A 20,429-nucleotide genomic window follows, 5' to 3' on the forward strand; every position below is an offset into this window, starting at 1 on the left:
TGGGTTTATCAGAGCTTTCCTGCTGCTTTTTTCGCTGCTGCCTTCGACCTGCAGTTGGAAGCTCTGGTGAGAGGAGGAAAGCAGCTGCTCCTCCGGCCATTTGAAGAACTTCTCCAAGCCGCTCCACCGGTCCCCGCTAGCAGTCAACACTGACACCTCGCTGCTGGGCACACTGGAGTGAAGGAAGGCGCAGAAGAATCAGAACCAGGACTATGCAGGGTACACTGTCAGACCCTGCTGCAGTAAAATTAGAGTTTTTTCTAAAGGGAATCTGGTGCTCTGAAACACTACCACTTTTGTCCACAAGAACCTCCAAAATCAACACAAAATTAAAGTTCCCTGTAGTAACTTTAACTAACAACGTTGACATGGAGTCACTGGTTCCCCAGTTCTGTCAGAACATGGAGCCCTAATAGCACTATGCTTGGGCAAAGAACAGGTAACTGAAGTAAGGACACAGAGAAAGGAAAGCAGATGGTGAACCTTAATGGAAAGTGTACATTTTGGAAGCGGCTGCAGGAGTTCTGGTCAGAAGATCATTGGTGCCTGCCGTTGCTGCAGCCTAAGAACCTGCTGCTGGACAGTGAAGGAGGTCATCAATCAATAGGCCTTTTGGGCTTGGCTTACCCAGCTGAGGTGGTTGCCATATCAAAAACGGTTCTATACTATGACTTGTTTTCTAAATATTATATAGGCCTATTGGTCTTTTGAAGGACTTTTTTTTCGGTAAAATACAATGGTTTTGGACATACAGTACTATGATATGACTTTTTATGATGTTTTTTCGACATTCTAAATTTTGATTTTTAATGACTTTTTCAACATGACTTTTTTTTCGACATATATATATATATATATATCGACAAATATAAACATATGTACCTCATTTGCAGCATTGCACCAGAACACACCGCCAGAAAGTGAGCTCTCTTATGAAGCAAAAGGTATCATATTATTTCCTACCCGGGCATCCAGGATGCCACAGAATTACCGTAAACGTTACATCAAATAGTTTCCTCACAATGAAGCAAGAACGTCCGTGGTTACCCTCGACTTGACACCGGTAACTTCAGTCACCATGTGGCTCCTGTGGTCACATCACACGGCGACATGGGCATACGGCTGCACTGGAATTCACTCGCAATAACAATGTGTTCCAAACGCCACACAAAGAGTAACAACCCGTCGCAAAAGAGACAAAGGCCAGACTCATACTGACTTTTTATGATTTTTTATGACATATTATACTATGACTTTTTATGACATACTGTACAATTACTTTTTTGGGACTTTTTATGACATACTATTCTATGTACTTTCATGACTTTTTTTTCACACAATACAGTGATTTAAAAAAAAATAAAACAACAATATAACTTTTAAAAGACTTTTTATGACTGTAGCTTTTTCTAACATACAATACCATTTTCTTTACTTTTTAATGGCCTACTCTGCCATGACATTTTTGATGACATTTTATGACTAACTATGCTGTGACTATATATTTTTTAAAGGCATGCAAACTTTTTTTGACCTTTTATAATATACTATAGTATGATATGTTGTCTTGACACGTCTATGGCATACTATGTAATGGCTTTTTTGACATTTTTAGGGCATTCTATATGATTTTTTATGCCATACTTTATGGCTTTTGAACTATGATTTTGTTATTACAGAAATAACAGAAAAATATTACGACAGAAAAATTCTTTCTGCCTGGAATGGTCTGGGCTTGGTAAGTTGCATCTAAAAACTCCATAAATTACATAGTTTAAGAAACATATCGCCATGAAAGACAGACATCAAGCAAAGACCACACACTGAATCAGATGATCACTGACCAGTCTATTAAGTCTCTCTGGAAATTTAATTAGTAATACAAGGGAAACAGGAGAAAAAATGTGAAAAGCAGAACACTTTGTGTTTTTTGTATGATGATTATACATTCGACACATTATAACAACAATTAAAAAAACAGTGTTTTTTCATCATTCCTGCCTCTTCTGTCTGTTGGCGATGCTCACACACACAAAAACAGCCATTGGGTTCAGGTCAGGTTGCAACGGTGTCCAGTGGGTTTTCCCTGAAAACAATTGTGTTCTAAAAAACTGTGTTAATTAGAAGAGTGAGACTGAACTATGCACAGTAAAACCTACAGTGAGCTAAAACAGCTTAAAGTTGTGAGTTTGCTGCTACAGGTAACCCTTTTCACAGTACACACAGTTAATTGATTCAATGTATAAAGAATATACATTAATGCAGCTTTAGCTATTTACCACTTTGACATGGAGTCAATGGATGCCCAGTTCTGAAAGTATATGGAGGCCGAATACCACTATGCTGAGGCAAAGAAGAGGTAACTGAACGACTTTTGTGGAAGAAGAGAAAGCAGCTGCTGAACCTCCCCGATAAGTGTACACACAGGTGCCGACATTACCCACTCGATCCACAACCAGCAGCTCCATTTCAGGTGAACAGCAAGACGAACTGTAGGAAACCAGTGTTATGTTCTCATTGCCAGGGGCCAGGCTGGAGGTCATAGTCCCATTGCCCCGTCTGAGGCTAACACGCTCAACACCCGTCCCTTCAGCCCCATCAGTCACCTGAACAGAGAGCTCCCACATCGATAAGCTGCAGATATCAGAGCAGTTTGACTGCAGGCTGAGCAGCTCACACACAGGAGGAGTAAAATCAGTCACCTATGAGGAGAACAAAAAGTAGATATATAGTTTTTTATAATATATTCCCTATAATCAGTAACAAATTACATCTAGGAAGTTACAAATCTGTAAAACAAAGAATTGTACTTGTAAATGGGATTCTTTAGCGTGAGGATTACCGTGTTAAAGATGGAGAAACGCAGCACAACATAGTTTGTATCTTCACTACCAGGAGCCTCGACCTCAATAGTCAGGGTGACGTCAGAACCAGACGGGGTGTTAAGAGGTGCTGAGAGGGTCACGGTATCATTAGCACTATTCCCGGTTTCCAGGAATAAATTGGTTGGCGATGTTGAGTCAAAACGTCGGTTGTTGGTGGCTCGGATGGTGAAGTTTCCCCCGACTCCAGTGGTCATCACAGAGAAGGGCACAGAGAACGGTGTTCCTGGTACCAAGATGCTATCGGAATCAGCCTGAAAACAGAGGGGATCAGACAAGGACCAGTGTTTGTGATGATGATTTAAGTGAACATTACAACAATTTTTAGTTGCTGCATCTCCTCTCATGTTTGATGTGATGTTCCTGTGGCACAGTGATGGTGTGGGTACTCACCATAACAGTCAGATTAGAGGCTCTGAAGTTGGTGGATGACTGCCTTTGGAAGACTATCAATGGAGCTCCGGGGGCAACACTCTCCTGCCCCTTCACCCGCACCACAAACTCCACCGAGGGCATCATGTCAACGTGAACTAAGAAGCTTCCACCCCCCTGTGGCTCCACGACTCCTTTAATCTCCTCCGACCCTGACGATTTAACCAGAGCGACCTCTGTCACCGTGGCAGAGTCACTTCCCGTTAAAGACACCAACAAGCTACCGTTGACACCTTTTAAAGAAAGTTGAAATTCATCATGTTTGACTTGATCATTTTATGTTACATCAGCGTGTCATCAAATTCACATCTTAACAATTTTCTGTACCAGCTCTGGGACGTGAGTCAAGAGCATCATATCCTGTGAGAGGGCCCTGTGATGCCTCCACAAAGTCAAACAGGAAGTCAATAGCACTCTGACCTGCAAATAAAGTCATGAAGAAAGGATCAAATATACAGAGTTTCTTTCAGTGTTTATTTCAACACAGCACACGATACTGGAGTATTCTATTTTTATTTATTTTTTATGGTTACTACTACTGTATGAGCAACATATCCTGCAATTTTTAAATGAGCATGCTACTGTAACATGCTCACATTGCTAATGTTTAGCAGGTATAATGGTTACCATGTTCATCATCTTACTTTAGCTAATAGTTGTTGAACAGCACCAGAAAATAAATACAGCTGAGGCTGATGAGAATGTTGTTAGTTGTTAGTAGCCGTACATCATAGTACCAACATGGCTCTAACATTCATTTTGTGATCACATTAAATCAATCATGGGGGTCTCACCTATGACTGTAAGAGTGTAGGGATTACTTGACACCATTTTAATTTTCCACAGTCCAACTTGTCTTTTTAGTTGCAAAGTCTTGAAGTTTCCCACTGACTGGGATGCAGTGATCAATGATCCTGTTGCGTCAGTGCTTTGCTGAGATTCCCCTTCAAAAATTACAGTTAAATGAGTTACTATACTGACTTTTATAATTTTGTATGACATTTAATGGCATACTATTTTATGGCATTTTTTATGACACTATACGATGACATTACTATACTGTAACTTAATTTTTTCATATGAAATAATACACATAATGCCTTAACTTTAGTCGTAATAAAGAGTGAAGACTTAATTTAGAAAGGCAGTATTACCTGTGGGGCCGGTAAGAGTGAAAGCGAGGGAGCGCGCAGTGATGTAAACTCTAAGGTTTGTTACCGTTTCATCAACTAGAAAAGAAAAGGTATCCGTCTTTCCTGGGCTCCTGGCTGCCTGCAGAAGGGTTACCTAGGAGATAAACATTAAACAGATGACACAGCTGAAATCTTTGAACTGACCAAACTAAGTAGTAGTGAGACCTAAGTGATATTACCAGAGAGGAGCTGGAGGACTCTGTTATGATGCTGGTGGCCACAGGGAGCTCATTCTTTGTGACTTCAATAGCCAGACCTCCTGAAGCCTGAGCCAGGTCTCTGTACAGCTGAGCATCTGATGCTGCTATCCTGGGACGTATCTTTGTGTCATCACTGCGTTTCCTACGATTGAGCACCGTTGACTCAGAAATCATGAAATTCACCTGGAAAGCAAGAAGCACAATCAACCAAATCAAAACGGCCTCGAGTAACCATTGATGTGAGAAAAAAGTACCTCAAACAAATCTTCCAAAGAAGGTAGGAATACCATCATCTGTCCCCAACACATTCTCTTTGCCAACTAGTCAAATACAGACGCCTGGTCAGCGGCCCTAAGCTTCAAACTATGACACTCTAGGTACCCTTCTAGCGCCATCTTTGTATGTGTCAGCGACGGCGTGTCAGTTTCCATTTGTTACGCTCATAGCGGCTTTTAAAAATAAACTTAAGTCTTCACAGTAAGTTAGGTTTAAGCAACAAAACCACTTCGTTAGATTTAGAAAACGAGAGTGGATGATGATAACTTTACTGACAAATGACTCACGAGTGACAAACGACTCACATGCTTAACGTGACAAAATGCTAACATTTAATTTAGTTTCGTACAGGACACGAACAGCGGTCTCCTGGACGAATGTCTTGTTTATTTGATCCATACACCTACACGATCTCACTCTTTATACTATGTCAGTTCCTCTGACCGTCTAATAATGACGCGGGCGGGTTTACATTGGAGTTAAAAGCGCAGTGCGTTGGTATCAGACACCGAGGGGCACTGACCCATGTCGATATTTGCCAAGTTGGGAGTGAGACCGGATTGCTGTCCCCTGTTCCTCTTTTATTAAATTAACAAAATTACAAAGTTTTAAGGCTGCAACTAATTATCCGTGTATTAATTTTGGTATTTTGTTTTAGAAAAATACTGAAAGCAAATTATTGAATTATGAAAATTGCATTCGATGAGTTTTCTGTCGATCAACTAATGTGTTTATGGTATTGCTGCAGCTCTACAATGTTTTATCAGGTTTAGAGGAATCAAATGGGTGTGTGTAATCGACATACATAGATGCACATCCCAGGCCAGCATTGTGTGCTGTACAAAGAGAATTATCAATAACAACATAGATGTGAAGAAATTCTATTCTGACCATAAATGATTTCGCACTTAGATACTCACCACTGTTTGCGTCCGCTCTATGAGTGCGATCACTGTGCTTTTCAGGCGTTTGTCTTTAGCTAGTGCATCTGTGAAGAGGAAGACCTCAGAATTTGAAGGAGCCCCGGTTAAAGCCAGCTGTATGAGGAAGAGAGTGTGGAATAACAAGGACAGCTTTAGTTAAAACTTTAAACACTCCAACAAGCTTCTGGGGGCAGATTTTGAAGTAGTAACAACCACACATCACATCACCTGAAGCCCTGAAAGACTCAGTTCCCCCTCATCCCCTCCACCGGCTGCGGATAATGAATTAATGGCAGACTTGAAGACGTTTGGGTCTGTAGTCTTTATCAGCGGCCCAAAATCTGGGATTCAGTTGGAGACAGGAGAAAGAAAACACCTCGATGATGATGTACAACAACAAGAACAACAACAAAATGTAAAGCATCCTCAAGATTGTACCTGGATCGTTAAAAGATACAAGAATGTAAACTGAGGGCTCATCTTCTGTTCCCACTTTACTGTTGATTATAGAGGAAGTGACGGTCCTCACTGCTGCAATGTCATCGCTCATGCTTCCTGTGGTGTCAATCACAAAACAAAGAGCTTTGCTGGACCCTTTGGAGATTCCCAACATCCTGAGGGATGAAGAGAGATGGAACAAATGGATGAAAAACGTACTCTATACCTCCTTAGAGTACATAATTGACACATGCAGAATGGGTTTCATACTGGAGGAATGGTCTGTCACCAGCAGCCCCTCGAATGTCCTCCATTAACCCACTGGTTGCAGCTATCGCCAAGTTTGCTGCGTCAGTGTGGAGGTGTCCGTGACTGGATGAGAAAGTGTCTTTGTTGATCCCACCTTTAGGTTCAATGTTGCTTGTTTGATCCACTGCTCCTCCGTGACTGCATTTTCCTTTGCAATAGATACCATAAGAGAGAGATCTGTTTACTTTTTTAGTCATTTTCTAAAGAGCATTCTGGTGGTTAAATATGTGCTTTTATTTCTATAGACCTCTTTTTAACTTTAGATATTGTGCAGTAATTAGGGAAAGTTCCACCTGAATTGTTTTGAGAACATAAGCTTACAAAAGCCTCAAAACAACAACGTGTGAAGGCAAAGTCAAGAAGACAGAAAACACAACAGGGGAAAGTGAAACTGAAGAGGAATGTGACTCCTGAGGTGATCTTATAGTCCATATTTATTGGCCCCAAACAGACAGTGGATGTGTATCCTGACTGTGAAAGGTTGTGCATTTTAGGCCACTAACAGGACATACTATACTGTACAAGGCACTTGAAACATTATTGCAGCTTTACTGAGACATAATGCAAAATGTGTTTTAGGTTAAGTAACAAGTAAACATTGTTAAAAGGACATATTATCTATTGCTGTCAAGACATTATACTGTATCCAAATATTTTATAGCAAATCTCAAGAATGTATTCGCTTGTTAATGTGAATCTGAATATATAATGCTGTGGCATTAGCGGTTAAATGTAAGGAATCACTTACCTTTGGGTTTGGTTGAGAAAAATGGCCCAATACCAAAATATCCAGAGGTCAGTACCTTCTCCTCTATGATGTCCCCCAAGATGTTCTTCCTGCAGTCGTCTCCATCACAGTTGCGACATGTCGCCCTGCTTTTATCTGAGTAAAAAACATTTGAATTATGTTTTCCTCCGTGAAGTCACACGGAGTCACACCCAAACTGCATTCCGCTTCAGTGTTGTTATCTGTTTGTCAACACACACAGACAGACATCACACCATAGCCTACCATCTCTGACATTACACAATCTATTCACCTGCTATGTTACCAATGCTGGTGTCTGATCTGATCAGATTAGAGTTTGGGAGTTTGTTTCCTAGTTCCATCCAGTTACTATGACTGTAGAAGTCCTTAAAGTTGACAAAAGAAGACACAGGTTAATAATCCATCAAGTTTCCTTGAATATTTTAAAACAGTTACGGCTTCAGTAATGCTTTGAGAAATAATGAACCTGTAAGGGATGTAAAATCTCTCCCAATTTCTGCCTCGCTGTCTCAAAGTTCTCTTGTTTGTTGCTTGCTTGCACAGCCAGTATTCCCTCAGTGATGATTTTCCTTCCTTGAACAAACATTTCATCATCAAAGTGGAAGCTTGCATTCAGGGCATGACGAATGTCCACCCGTATATTCCTCAGCACGATAAATATAATGGCTCGGCGGAAACTCTTGGACGACTGTGGTTCACCGCAGGCCACAGCAACAGCCTTTGCAGTGAAAGGCTGTGCCTAAACACACAAAGTCAAATCATATTAACATTGCGAAAAGACGACATAACATTTCTAGTAAAACAACCTAATTGAAGGGAATTCTTACAGGAAAAGTGAAGTCTGTCCCCTCAGCTTGGGCCAGAGCACGGCACACCTGCAAGGTGGAATTTAATATCGCTTTCTCCGTGATTTCCTGGTGATTCAGAGACTTTCCTGGCAATAGCCCAAAGCCCAGCGCTCCAGTGCGCAGGAGCAGGAGACACAACGCAGCAAACCCTGAAGACATCATTGCTCAACCTGTTGAATAATCTGCGGGAGACAGAAACACATTTCTCTCCATTTTTCCTTCAGTGGTTCATTACCTGGTAGACTGTATATTAGTTATTGGTCCTTTCATTTATTCTTTATTTAGTCTCAAACAATGGTGCTCTCGACAATTCCTACAGTCGACTAAGTTCATAAAGGTGTGTAAATGGTCACAACTGCAAGAGACAAATGAGTGTAAATGATTTTATGTTTTTCTTTTTTAATTGTAACTGAGAGAGTTGAGATAGTTGGCGTTAAATGAACCGCTGTCAGCAAGAAAATAGATGATGTTTACACAACACTACACTAAATATGAGGGTAACATCACTTGTTTCTATAACACCAGCAGTGCTGTAGACCTGAAACTCTGAAAACATAATTTTGATGCAGTGGAGCACCTTTATACCAATGCCACGAACACTCACCTCACTAAAATAACCTACTTTATGTAACAAACTTAAGTTGTGATTACACACATATCACATTTCACATATAGTTTTAGCCCTCATACTTCTCTTCATAGCTCACAATAATATATTGTTATTGAGTATCCTGTTTATTTCACCATCAAATCTTAAATTAAAGAAAGAGCACTTTAAAACTGTCATCTGATTTTTAAACTCAATAACGCTTTCTTTGGTAACATTTGTCTTAAAGATTTTCTAATTGTGGTTTATAGTAGAGGATAGGTAACACATAAGAGTATATGGTCTGCACAATGTAATACAACTCTGTCTATCTTTACATTACTGATAACTATGAGTTGAAAGAGTAACGTACCTTAGGTCTTGATCCGGTCCTCTCCACTCTAGCATTCTTTGTAAACGCCTGCTTTTCAGCACTCCACACCTATGGCAGGATCACGCAGGACTTGTTCTACCTGTTCCATTGGGTATGATTTGAATGTTTGTCTGGGTGGTAACAGAAAGAGAAACCTTACAAATTCCAGAGTTCTTCACCTAATACAATTATTATCACATTATCTACATGTAAAGGTCTCTTTACTAGTAAGGTTTGTGTGCTGCATACACAATATTTGTCTTGTGTGGGAATGACTGAAGCAAAACTTACATGTTGTAGACATGTCCTTGGATGACATCCTGCATTCTTCTTAATATGAACAAAAATTTGGCAAGAGCTGTAAATGAAACTAAAACACACACCGACACTAACCAAGGCAAACACTAGAGGCAGATACTGTAGAGATGTAAATTGGGCGGTTCCTTTAAGTCAGGCATGTCCAAAGTCCAATAACGGCCCGAGGTCAGATTGTATATGGCCCGCACCTTCTGTCTTAAAATGCATTATTTATGGCCCGCCAGCACAGTCAAAACGGAATGAATAAATCATACAAATTCAACATGCAATTCCTCTTTTTACCTCATGGTGGCAGCACCACTCTGTAACTGTCTGGCTGTTTGAAATTGGCTCTGACCCTTGACCTGTCATGTTACGGCAAGTAACAAAAGGAAAGTCGATAATGAGGGCCGCCGCTTCCAGGAGAGGTGGAGATCGCAATGTTTTTTTCACCGAAAACCGAAACAACTGTATCTGCCTAATTAGTCATGAGACTGTTGCCTTGTTTAAGGAATATAATGTAAAAAGACACTACGAGACCAAACATGCTAATGCTACAACAAGCTATCAGAGAGCGACCGAGCTAGAAAAGTGAAGCACCTCCAAGATAACTTGGCCTCACAGCAGCGGTCCTTTTCACATGAAAACATCATCAAAGTAAGCTACCAAGTGGCCATGGCAATTGCTAAACATGACAAACATTTTACGGAAGGTGAGTTTATCAAAGACTGTGTTATGAAAATAGCAGAAAACATAATTGCCCCGAGAAGAAGACCGAGTTTGCTAATGTTTGCCTGGTTCGTAACACTGAAGAGCTATCATCAACAACTTGATTTGTTTCGTTAGCCTGTTTCATGTGTGTTGAACTTAAATGTGAGACAACGTTTCATTACCCTCACTAATCATATTTAAGATTGTCTTGAGGTGAGAATATTGATCGGTTTCTATGTAATTAGCTTTTAGATGGCTTGTTCTTTGTGTTATCTGACTTTCAAGATGTGAAAGAAAGGCAGAATAGTTGTTGAGATGTGTTCACACAGGAATGCTTACATTTGGTTACATTGCTATTTGCTGTCATTGAAAATAAAATGATTAAATAACAATGTATGTATAGGCTACTTGTATTGTTTAAAATAATGTCAGCAGGGACTGTTGACCCTTGGGCATTTTCACATTGTCAAATCTGGCCCTCTTTGAAAAAAGTTTGGACACCCCTGCTTTAATGTGACTGTTGAAAACAGATCATGATGTTATCCGTCATGATCCGAGTAAGAACACATCTCCTGAAAGTGACTTTCCTCTAGAACCACAGGTACACTGACAGCATCTGATATTTGTGATAAATCCAGTAGAAACATGATTGATAAGCTATGGGGGCTACTGATCTATACCAAATGTATTAGTTTGTGTGATCGTGTTACTGCTGTTGTGACAGTGTGTCTTTCATATGTTGTCTGCTGTATTTTATTTTGTGCACCGTGGTTGATGTTATCTAATCTAACCCAAACTGTATGCCCAGTTGAGGTGTCCTTCTTTTGCTCCTGCCTCATCACTTACAGCAGAAGATGCATAACTTGAGGGCCACATACTGTCTGTATAAACACATACCTTTTTAAACTGCTCCTCCACTAGTGGGAGCTCAAATGATTTTATACCTGTTTGGTTGAAGAGGGAATCACTTTTGTTTTCTGCTGCTCCCCATGTGAAACAATAGAACATGATTTTCTTTCATTGTTATGTCACATTTAGGTGATAACCATTGATGATTTTTATTGCATATATGTAATGTATGTAATCATATGTTGCTGCATTGGTGATTGATGCTGGACCTGCAGATATTCAACCTAAGTCATACAACACAAACCAATGTATTGAATGGTATTCATTTCTTACCAATTGTGTGGATATCTAATAAAGGCGTTACCCTCTGATGGTGTTATCTGACACTTCTACATCATATATCTTCCCTCAAATGTTGTCATACAATTTTCTCCCAAAAGGACCACAGTGGTCATCATAAGCCCTTTTTCATTGCTTTATTGTGTCATCATTTATTAAAGAAGCAACCCTCAGATGTAAATATGATTTACATAATATATAATAAATGTTTAAATGACCAAATAGATTTAGTCCTTCAGCATTACTATTCCACAATGTAATATAAACAGTAGTAATGAAAATATGAATGAATATTCCTTGATTGAAGTATCATAATGAAATGTACATGTTCACATGGCCCAAGTCTTAATTTTATAACCCCTCTAAGCTTTTAAAGAAAGTTGCACAATGAAACAAAGTACTCTGTAATACATACAGCACATAATGTAGTTAATATAGCTTAAAGATTTCAGCATTCATTTTACAGTATATCACCCAGTTGTACATACACAGGTTATTAGGTTCATCGAGCTCAATCCATTTTTATCAATGACCAAATATAGACCTAATATTAGAAACAGAATATTATTATATTATTATTATAACTTTTAACATACAAAAACCTAGCGTGGTATAGTAATGTTAATGGCTCGTGTATTCAGTTTTACCATGATACTGTCCATTGATGGTACAAGTTATGTGCCATGGTGCTGGCCAATCTAATATTATACATTTATAGCTTCTTAGTTGCATATATTGGTTTTACCTATGTGTACCTAATAAACTGGCAACTGCGGGTATATAGTATGTATGTGATTTTCCAAAGCCAAAAGAACATTACAAAACGCAACTCTTCCTCACACTAACATGTAGAAGGTCAGTTGATCCCCATTTAAAATGGTAAACTGAGCCCTAGGATTGTGATGCTAAAGCAAAGAAGAAAAGACTGAACAGCTCTGGTAGACAAAGACACAACAGCTGTTGTTGGACTCTGTGAGCTGCTGGTGGCTGCAGGTTGTGAGCTGCTGGTGGCTGCAGTTTGTGAGCTATTGCTGGTTGCAGTTTGTGAGCTATTGGTGGTTGCAGTTTGTGAGCTATTGGTGGTTGCAGTTTGTGAGCTATTGGTGGTTGCAGTTTGTGAGCTATTGCTGGTTGCAGTTTGTGAGCTATTGGTGGTTGCAGTTTGTGAGCTATTGGTGGTTGCAGTTTGTGAGCTATTGCTGGTTGCAGTTTGTGAGCTATTGGTGGTTGCAGTTTGTGAGCTATTGCTGGTTGCAGTTTGTGAGCTATTGGTGGTTGCAGTTTGTGAGCTATTGCTGGTTGCAGTTTGTGAGCTATTGGTGGTTGCAGTTTGTGAGCTATTGGTGGTTGCAGTTTGTGAGCTATTGCTGGTTGCAGTTTGTGAGCTATTGGTGGTTGCAGTTTGTGAGCTATTGCTGGTTGCAGTTTGTGAGCTATTGCTGGTTGCAGGTTGTGAGCTATTGGTGGTTGCAGTTTGTGAGCTATTGGTGTTTGCAGTTTGTGAGCTATTGGTGGTTGCAGGTTGTGAGCTGCTGGTGGCCGCTTTCCGGACGCTGTAGAAACAGGAGGCTACATTACCCACCCGATCAACAACCAGCAGCTCTACATCAGGCGAACAGCAGGACGAACTGTAGGACACCAGCGTTATGTTCCCGCTGCCAGCGGTCATGTTCCCGGTGCCAGCGGTCATGTTCCCGGTGCCAGCGGTCATGTTCCCGCTGCCAGCGGTCATGTTCCCGCTGCCAGCGGTCATGTTCTCGCTGCCAGCGGTCATGTTCCCGGTGCCAGCGGTCATGTTCCCGGTGCCAGCGGTCATGTTCCCGGTGCCAGCGGTCATGTTCCCGCTGCCAGCGGTCATGTTCTCGCTGCCAGCGGTCATGTTCCCGGTGCCAGCGGTCATGTTCCTGGTGCCAGCAATCATGTTCGCCTTGCCAGCGGTCAAACTGGTGTTCATGGTCCCGTTGCCCTGTCTGAGGCTAACACGCTCAACACCCGTCCCTTCAGCCCCATCAGTCACCTGAACAGAGAGCTCCCACATCGATAAGCTGCAGATATCAGAGCAGTTTGACTGCAGGCTGAGCAGCTCACACACAGGAGGAGTAAAATCAGTCACCTATGAGGAGAACAAAAAGTAGATATATAGTTTTTTATAATATATTCCCTATAATCAGTAACAAATTACATCTAGGAAGTTACAAATCTGTAAAACAAAGAATTGTACTTGTAAATGGGATTCTTTAGCGTGAGGATTACCGTGTTAAGGATGGAGAAACGCAGCACAACATAGTTTGTATCTCCACCACCAGGAGCCTCGACCTCAATAATCAGGGTGACGTCAGAACCAGATGGGGTGTTAAGAGGTGCTGAGAGGGTCACGGTATCATTAGCACTACTCCCGGTTTCCAGAAATAAATTGGTTGGAGATGTTGAGTTAAATTGTCGGTTGTTGGTGGCTCGGATGGTGAAGTTTCCCCCGACTCCAGTGGTCATCACAGAGAAGGGCACAGAGAACGGTGTTCCTGGTACCAAGATGCTATCGGAATCAGCCTGAAAACAGAGGGGATCAGACAAGGACCAGTGTTTGTGATGATGATTTAAGTGAACATTACAACAATTTTTAGTTGCTGCATCTCCTCTCATGTTTGATGTGATGTTCCTGTGGCACAGTGATGGTCTGGGTACTCACCATAACAGTCAGATTAGAGGCTCTGAAGTTGGTGGATGACTGCCTTTGGAAGACTATCAATGGAGCTCCGGGGGCAACACTCTCCTGCCCCTTCACCCGCACCACAAACTCCACCGAGGGCATCATGTCAACGTGAACTAAGAAGCTTCCACCCCCCTGTGGCTCCACGACTCCTTTAATCTCCTCCGACCCTGACGATTTAACCAGAGCGACCTCTGTCACCGTGGCAGAGTCACTTCCCGTTAAAGACACCAACAAGCTACCGTTGACACCTTTAAAGAAAGTTGAAATTCATCATGTTTGACTTGATCATTTTATGTTACATCAGCGTGTCATCAAATTCACATCTTAACAATTTTCTGTACCAGCTCTGGGACGTGAGTCAAGAGCATCATATCCTGTGAGAGGGCCCTGTGATGCCTCCACAAAGTCAAACAGGAAGTCAATAGCACTCTGACCTGCAAATAAAGTCATGAAGAAAGGATCAAATATACAGAGTTTCTTTCAGTGTTTATTTCAACACAGCACACGATATTGGAGTATTCTATTTTTTATTTTTTATGGTTACTACTACTGTATGAGCAACATATCCTGCAATTCTTAAATGTGGGAGCTGCATTTTAAAAGATTGCCTTTTAAATTTGTTAAAATAACAAGGGGTTCAAATATCTGCGTAAATGTATGACGTATAAAGCTTATGCAGCTGTGCTTTGAGCTAAATGCTGACATCAGCATGCTACTGTAACATGCTCACATTGCTAATGTTTAGCAGGTATAATGGTTACCATGTTCATCATCTTACTTTAGCTAATAGTTGTTGAACAGCACCAGAAAATAAATACAGCTGAGTTTGATGACAATGTTGTTAGTTGTTAGTAGCCGTACATCATCGTACCAACATGGCTCTAACATTCATTTTGTGATCACATTAAATCAATCATGGGGGTCTCACCGATGACCATAAGAGTGTAGGGATTACTTGACACCATTTTAATTTTCCACAGTCCAACTTGTCTTTTGAGTTGCAGAGTCTTGAAGTTTCCCACTGACTGGGATGCAGTGATCAATGATCCTGTTCTCTCAGATATTTGCTGAGATTGCCCTTCAAAAATTACAGTTAAAAGAATAATTCATTATGTGACAGACTGATAATGATTTCATTGCTTCAAACATTTGTTACAAATAAGATTTTTTTAAGGCACACTATATGACTTTTTTAATGAGATTGTATGTGATTGATTTTATACAATTACATTTTTTTATTGCATACTATCATATGATTTTTTTCATGGCATATCTATAACATATGCTTTTTAATTTTGTATGACATGTAATGGCATACTATTTTATGGCATACTTTGGCATTTGTTTATGACACTATACAATGACATTTTTATGACATACTTACTATACTGTAACTTTATTTTTTTATATGAAATAATACACATAATGCCTTAACTTTAGTCGTAATAAAGAGTGAAGACTTAATTTAGAAAGGCAGTATTACCTGTGGGGCCGGTAAGAGTGAAAGCGAGGGAGTGCGCAGTGATGTAAACTCTAAGGTTTGTTACCGTTTCATCAACTAGAAAAGAAAAGGTATCCGTCTTTCCTGGGCTCCTGGCTGCCTGCAGAAGGGTTACCTAGGAGATAAACATTAAACAGATGACACAGCTGAAATCTTTGAACTGACCAAACTAAGTAGTAGTGAGACCTAAGTGATATTACCAGAGAGGAGCTGGAGGACTCTGTTATGATGCTGGTGGCCACAGAGAGCTCATTCTTTGTGACTTCAATAGCCAGACCTCCTGAAGCCTGAGCCAGGTCTCTGTACAGCTGAGCATCTGATGCTGCTATCCTGGGACGTATCTTTGTGTCATCACTGCGTTTCCTACGATTGAGCACCGTTGACTCAGAAATCATGAAATTCACCTGGAAAGCAAGAAGCACAATCAACCAAATCAAAACGGCCTTGAGTAACCATTGATGTGAGAAAAAAGTACCTCAAACAAATCTTCCAAAGAAGGTAGGAATACCATCATCTGTCCCCAACACATTCTCTTTGCCAACTAGTCAAATACAGACGCCTGGTCAGCGGCCCTAAGCTTCAAACTATGACACTCTAGGTACCCTTCTAGTGCCATCTTTGTACGAATGTCTTGTTTGTTTGATCCATACACCTACACGATCTCTATACTATGTCAGTTCCTCTGACCGTCTAATAATGACGCGGGCGGGTTTACATTAGAGTTAAAAGCGCAGTGCGTCGGTATCAGACACCGAGGGGCACTGACCCACGTTGGGAGTGAGACCGGATTGCTGTCCCCTGTTCCTCTTTTATTAAATCAACAAAATTACAAAGTTTTAAGGCTGCAACTAATTATCAATGTATCCATTTTTCCAGACAATTTTGTAATTTTGTTTTAGAAAAATACTGAAAGCAAATTATTGAATTATGAAAATTGCATTCAATGATTTTTCTGTCGATCAACTAATGTGTTAATGGTATTGCTGCAGCTCTACAATGTTTCGTCAGGTTTAGAGGAATCAAATGGCTGTGTGTAATCTACATACATAGATGTACATCGCCGAGCCTGTCTCAACATAGCACATCCCAGACCAGCATTGTGTGCTGTACAAAGATAATTATCAATAACAAAACATAACAAATGCAAAAAATATAATGAAAATTTAAAACATATGTCAAGAAATGATCACAATATCACAACATACGTAGATGTGAAGAAATTCTATTCTGACCATAAATGATTTCGTACTTAGATACTCACCACTGTTTGCGTCCGCTCTATGAGTGCGATCACTGTGCTTTTCAGGCGTTTGTCTTTAGCTGGTGCATCTGTGAAGAGGAAGACCTCAGAATTTGAAGGAGCCCCGGTTAAAGCCAGCTGTATGAGGAAGAGAGTGTGGAATAACAAGGACAGCTTTAGTTAAAACTTTAAACACTCCAACAAGCTTCTGGGGGCAGATTTTGAAGTAGTAACAACCACACATCACATCACCTGAAGCCCTGAAAGACTCAGTTCCCCCTCATCCCCTCCACCGGCTGCGGATAATGAATTAATGGCAGACTTGAAGACGTTTGGGTCTGTAGTCTTTATCAGCGGCCCAAAATCTGGGGTTCAGTTGAAGACAGGAGAAAGAAAACACCTCGATGATGATGTACAACAACAAGAACAACAACAAAATGTATAGCATCCTCAAGATTGTACCTGGATCGTTAAAAGATACAAGAATGTAAACTGAGGGCTCATCTTCTGTTCCCACTTTACTGTTGATTATAGAGGAAGTGACGGTCCTCACTGCTGCAATGTCATCGCTCATGCTTCCTGTGGTGTCAATCACAAAACAAAGAGCTTTGCTGGACCCTTTGGAGATTCCCAACATCCTGAGGGATGAAGAGAGATGGAACAAATGGATAAAAAACGTACTCTACACCTCCTTAGAGTACATACTTGACACATGCAGAATGGGTTTCATACTGGAGGAATGGTCTGTCACCAGCAGCCCCTCGAATGTCCTCCATTAACCCACTGGTTGCAGCTATCGCCAAGTTTGCTGCGTCAGTGTGGAGGTGTCCGTGACTGGATGAGAAAGTGTCTTTGCTGATCCCACCTTTAGGTTCAACGTTGCTTGTTTGATCCAATGCTCCTCCGTGACTGCATTTTCCTTTGCAATAGATACCATAAGAGAGAGATCTGTTTACTTTTTTAGTCATTTTCTAAAGAGCATTCTGGTGGTTAAATATGTGCTTTTATTTCTATAGACCTCTTTTTAACTTTAGATATTGTGCAGTAATTAGGGAAAGTTCCACCTGAATTGTTTTGAGAACATAAGCTTACAAAAGCCTCAAAACAACAACGTGTGAAGGCAAAGTCAAGAAGACAGAAAACACAACAGGGGAAAGTGAAACTGAAGAGGAATGTGACTCCTGAGGTGATCTTATAGTCCATATTTATTGGCCCCAAACAGACAGTGGATGTGTATCCTGACTGGGAAAGGTTGTGCATTTTAGGCCACTAACAGGACATACTATACTGTACAAGGCACTTGAAACATAAGTAACAAGTAAACATTGTTAAAAGGACATATTATCTATTGCTGTCAAGACATTATACTGTATCCAAATATTTTATAGCAAATCTCAAGAATGTATTCGCTTGTTAATGTGAATCTGAATATATAATGCTGTGGCATTAGCGGTTAAATGTAAGGAATCACTTACCTTTGGGTTTGGATGAGAAAAATGGCCCAATACCAAAATATCCAGAGGTCAGTACCTTCTCCTCTATGATGTCCCCCAAGATGTTGTTCCTGCAGTCGTCTCCATCACAGTTGCGACATGTCGCCCTGCTTTTATCTGAGTAAAAAACATTTGAATTATGTTTTCCTCCGTGAAATAATTCCTCTACAGTCACATCATAGCCTACCATCTCTGACATTACACAATCTATTCACCTGCTATGTTACCAATGCTGGTGTCTGATCTGATCAGATTAGAGTTTGGGAGTTTGTTTCCTAGTTCCACCCAGTTACTATGACTGTAGAAGTCCTTAAAGTTGACAAAAGAAGACACAGGTTAATAATCCATCAAGTTTCCTTGAATATTTTAAAACAGTTACGGCTTCAGTAATGCTTTGAGAAATAATGAACCTGTAAGGGATGTAAAATCTCTCCCAATTTCTGCCTCGCTGCCTCAAAGTTCTCTTGTTTGTTGCTTGCTTTCACAGCCAGTATTCCCTCAGTGATGATTTTCCTTCCTTGAACAAACATTTCATCATCAAAGTGGAAGCTTGCATTCAGGGCATGACGAATGTCCACCCGTATATTCCTCAGCACGATAAATATAATGGCTCGGCGGAAACTCTTGCACGACTGTGGTTCACCGCAGGCCACAGCAACAGCCTTTGCAGTGAAAGGCTGTGCCTAAACACACAAAGTCAAATCATATTAACATTGCTAAAAGACGACATAACATTTCTAGTAAAACAACCTAATTGAAGGGAATTCTTACAGGAAAAGTGAAGTCTGTCCCATCAGCTTGGGCCAGAGCACGGCACACCTGCAAGGTGGAATTTAATATCGCTTTCTCCGTGATTTCCTGGTGATTCAGAGACTTTCCTGGCAATAGCCCAAAGCCCAGCGCTCCAGTGCGCAGGAGCAGGAGACACAACGCAGCAAACCCTGAAGACATCATTGCTCAACCTGTTGAATAATCTGCGGGAGATAGAAACACATTTCTCTCCATTTTTCCTTCAGTGGTTCATTACCTGGTAGACTGTATATTAGTTATTGGTCCTTTAATTTATTCTTTATTTAGTCTCAAACAAAAGTGCTCTCGACAATTCCTACAGTCGACTAAGTTCATAAAGGTGTGTAAATGGTCACAACTGCTAGAGACAAATGAGTGTAAATGATTTTATGTTTTTCTTTTTTAATTGTAACTGAGAGAGTTGAGATAGTTGGCCTTAAATTAACTGCTGTCAGCCAGAAAATAGATGATGTTTACACAACACTACACTAAATATGAGGGTAACATCACTTGTTTCTATAACACCAGCAGTGCTGTAGACCTGAAACTCTGAAAACATAATTTTGATGCAGTGGAGCACCTTTATACCAATGCCACGAACACTCACCTCACTAAAATAACCTACTTTATGTAACAAACTTAATTTGTGATTACATACAATAACTAATTTCCCCCTGGGGATGAATAAAGTTTCTATCTATCTATCTATCTATCTATATCACATTTCACATATAGTTTTAGCCCTCATACTTCTCTTCATAGCTCACAATAATATATTGTTATTGAGTATCCTGTTTATTTCACCATCAAATCTTAAATTAAAGAAAGAGCACTTTAAAACTGTCATTTGATTTTTAAACTCAATAACGCTTTCTTTGGTAACATTTGTCTTAAAGATTTTCTAATTGTGGTTCATAGTAGAGGATAGGTAACACATAAGAATATATGGTCTGCACAATGTAATACAACTCTGTCTATCTTTACATTACTGATAACTATGAGTTGAAAGAGTAACGTACCTTAGGTCTTGATCCGGTCCTCTCCACTCTAGCACCTGCTTTGCAGCACTCCACAGCCTCTTTACTGGTAAGGTTTGTGTGCTGCATACTCAATATATGTTCTGTGGGAATGACTGAAACGATACTTACAGGTTGTTGACATGTCCATGGATGACATCCTGCATTAACGTGAACAAAAAAAAAAACTTGGCAAGATGTGTAAATGAAATAAAAAAACACACACTGACACTAACCAAGGCAAACACTGCAGGT

General features: G+C 40.4%; 2 protein-coding genes across 2 annotated transcripts; both read right to left on the reverse strand.

Moving 5' to 3' along the window:
• Nucleotides 1-1,836: 1,836 nt before the first annotated feature.
• On the reverse strand, nucleotides 1,837-8,429 carry LOC142960566 (von Willebrand factor A domain-containing protein 7-like). Its single transcript, XM_076102445.1, has 15 exons — nucleotides 8,250-8,429; nucleotides 7,889-8,161; nucleotides 7,694-7,787; nucleotides 7,402-7,536; nucleotides 6,615-6,801; nucleotides 6,345-6,520; nucleotides 6,135-6,247; nucleotides 5,904-6,020; nucleotides 4,687-4,890; nucleotides 4,469-4,601; nucleotides 4,109-4,258; nucleotides 3,642-3,734; nucleotides 3,276-3,547; nucleotides 2,843-3,136; nucleotides 1,837-2,702 (listed from the first exon to the last, which is right to left on the reverse strand). The coding sequence occupies exons 1-15, from the start codon at nucleotides 8,427-8,429 to the stop codon at nucleotides 2,295-2,297; spliced, it is 2,829 nt and encodes a 942-aa protein (XP_075958560.1). The 3' UTR covers nucleotides 1,837-2,294.
• A 3,758-nt stretch (nucleotides 8,430-12,187) lies between these two features.
• LOC142960119 (von Willebrand factor A domain-containing protein 7-like) lies at nucleotides 12,188-19,320 on the reverse strand. The gene is made up of 17 exons (XM_076101746.1): nucleotides 19,141-19,320; nucleotides 18,780-19,046; nucleotides 18,585-18,678; nucleotides 18,352-18,486; nucleotides 17,609-17,795; nucleotides 17,339-17,514; nucleotides 17,129-17,241; nucleotides 16,898-17,014; nucleotides 15,837-16,040; nucleotides 15,619-15,751; nucleotides 15,064-15,213; nucleotides 14,477-14,569; nucleotides 14,112-14,383; nucleotides 13,679-13,972; nucleotides 13,347-13,538; nucleotides 12,969-13,073; nucleotides 12,188-12,395 (listed from the first exon to the last, which is right to left on the reverse strand). Exons 1-17 carry the CDS (start codon nucleotides 19,318-19,320, stop codon nucleotides 12,297-12,299), a joined length of 2,811 nt encoding a protein of 936 aa, XP_075957861.1. The 3' UTR covers nucleotides 12,188-12,296.
• Between the last annotated feature and the right edge of the window lie 1,109 nt (nucleotides 19,321-20,429).

Source organism: Anarhichas minor, unplaced genomic scaffold (genome assembly GCF_050575085.1).
Source record: "Anarhichas minor isolate MPS153535 unplaced genomic scaffold, ASM5057508v1 ptg000027l, whole genome shotgun sequence".
Taxonomy (NCBI): Eukaryota; Metazoa; Chordata; class Actinopteri; order Perciformes; family Anarhichadidae; genus Anarhichas; species Anarhichas minor.

Excerpts from the sequence above, each read along its gene's own strand:
- LOC142960119 (XM_076101746.1), bottom strand. The coding sequence starts at position 19,320 with ATGTCTTCAGGGTTTGCTGCGTTGTGTCTCCTGCTCCTGCGCACTGGA. Across the intron at positions 17,242-17,338 it reads TGTATCTTTTAACGATCCAG|ATTTTGGGCCGCTGATAAAG; the intron begins GTACAATCTTGA and ends ACTGAACCCCAG. Across the intron at positions 15,214-15,618 it reads CACTCTTACCGGCCCCACAG|GGCAATCTCAGCAAATATCT; the intron begins GTAATACTGCCT and ends TAATTTTTGAAG.
- LOC142960566 (XM_076102445.1), bottom strand. The coding sequence starts at position 8,429 with ATGTCTTCAGGGTTTGCTGCGTTGTGTCTCCTGCTCCTGCGCACTGGA. Across the intron at positions 6,021-6,134 it reads TGAGTCTTTCAGGGCTTCAG|CTGGCTTTAACCGGGGCTCC; the intron begins GTGATGTGATGT and ends TTCCTCATACAG. Across the intron at positions 2,703-2,842 it reads GTTTCTCCATCTTTAACACG|GTGACTGATTTTACTCCTCC; the intron begins GTAATCCTCACG and ends TTCTCCTCATAG.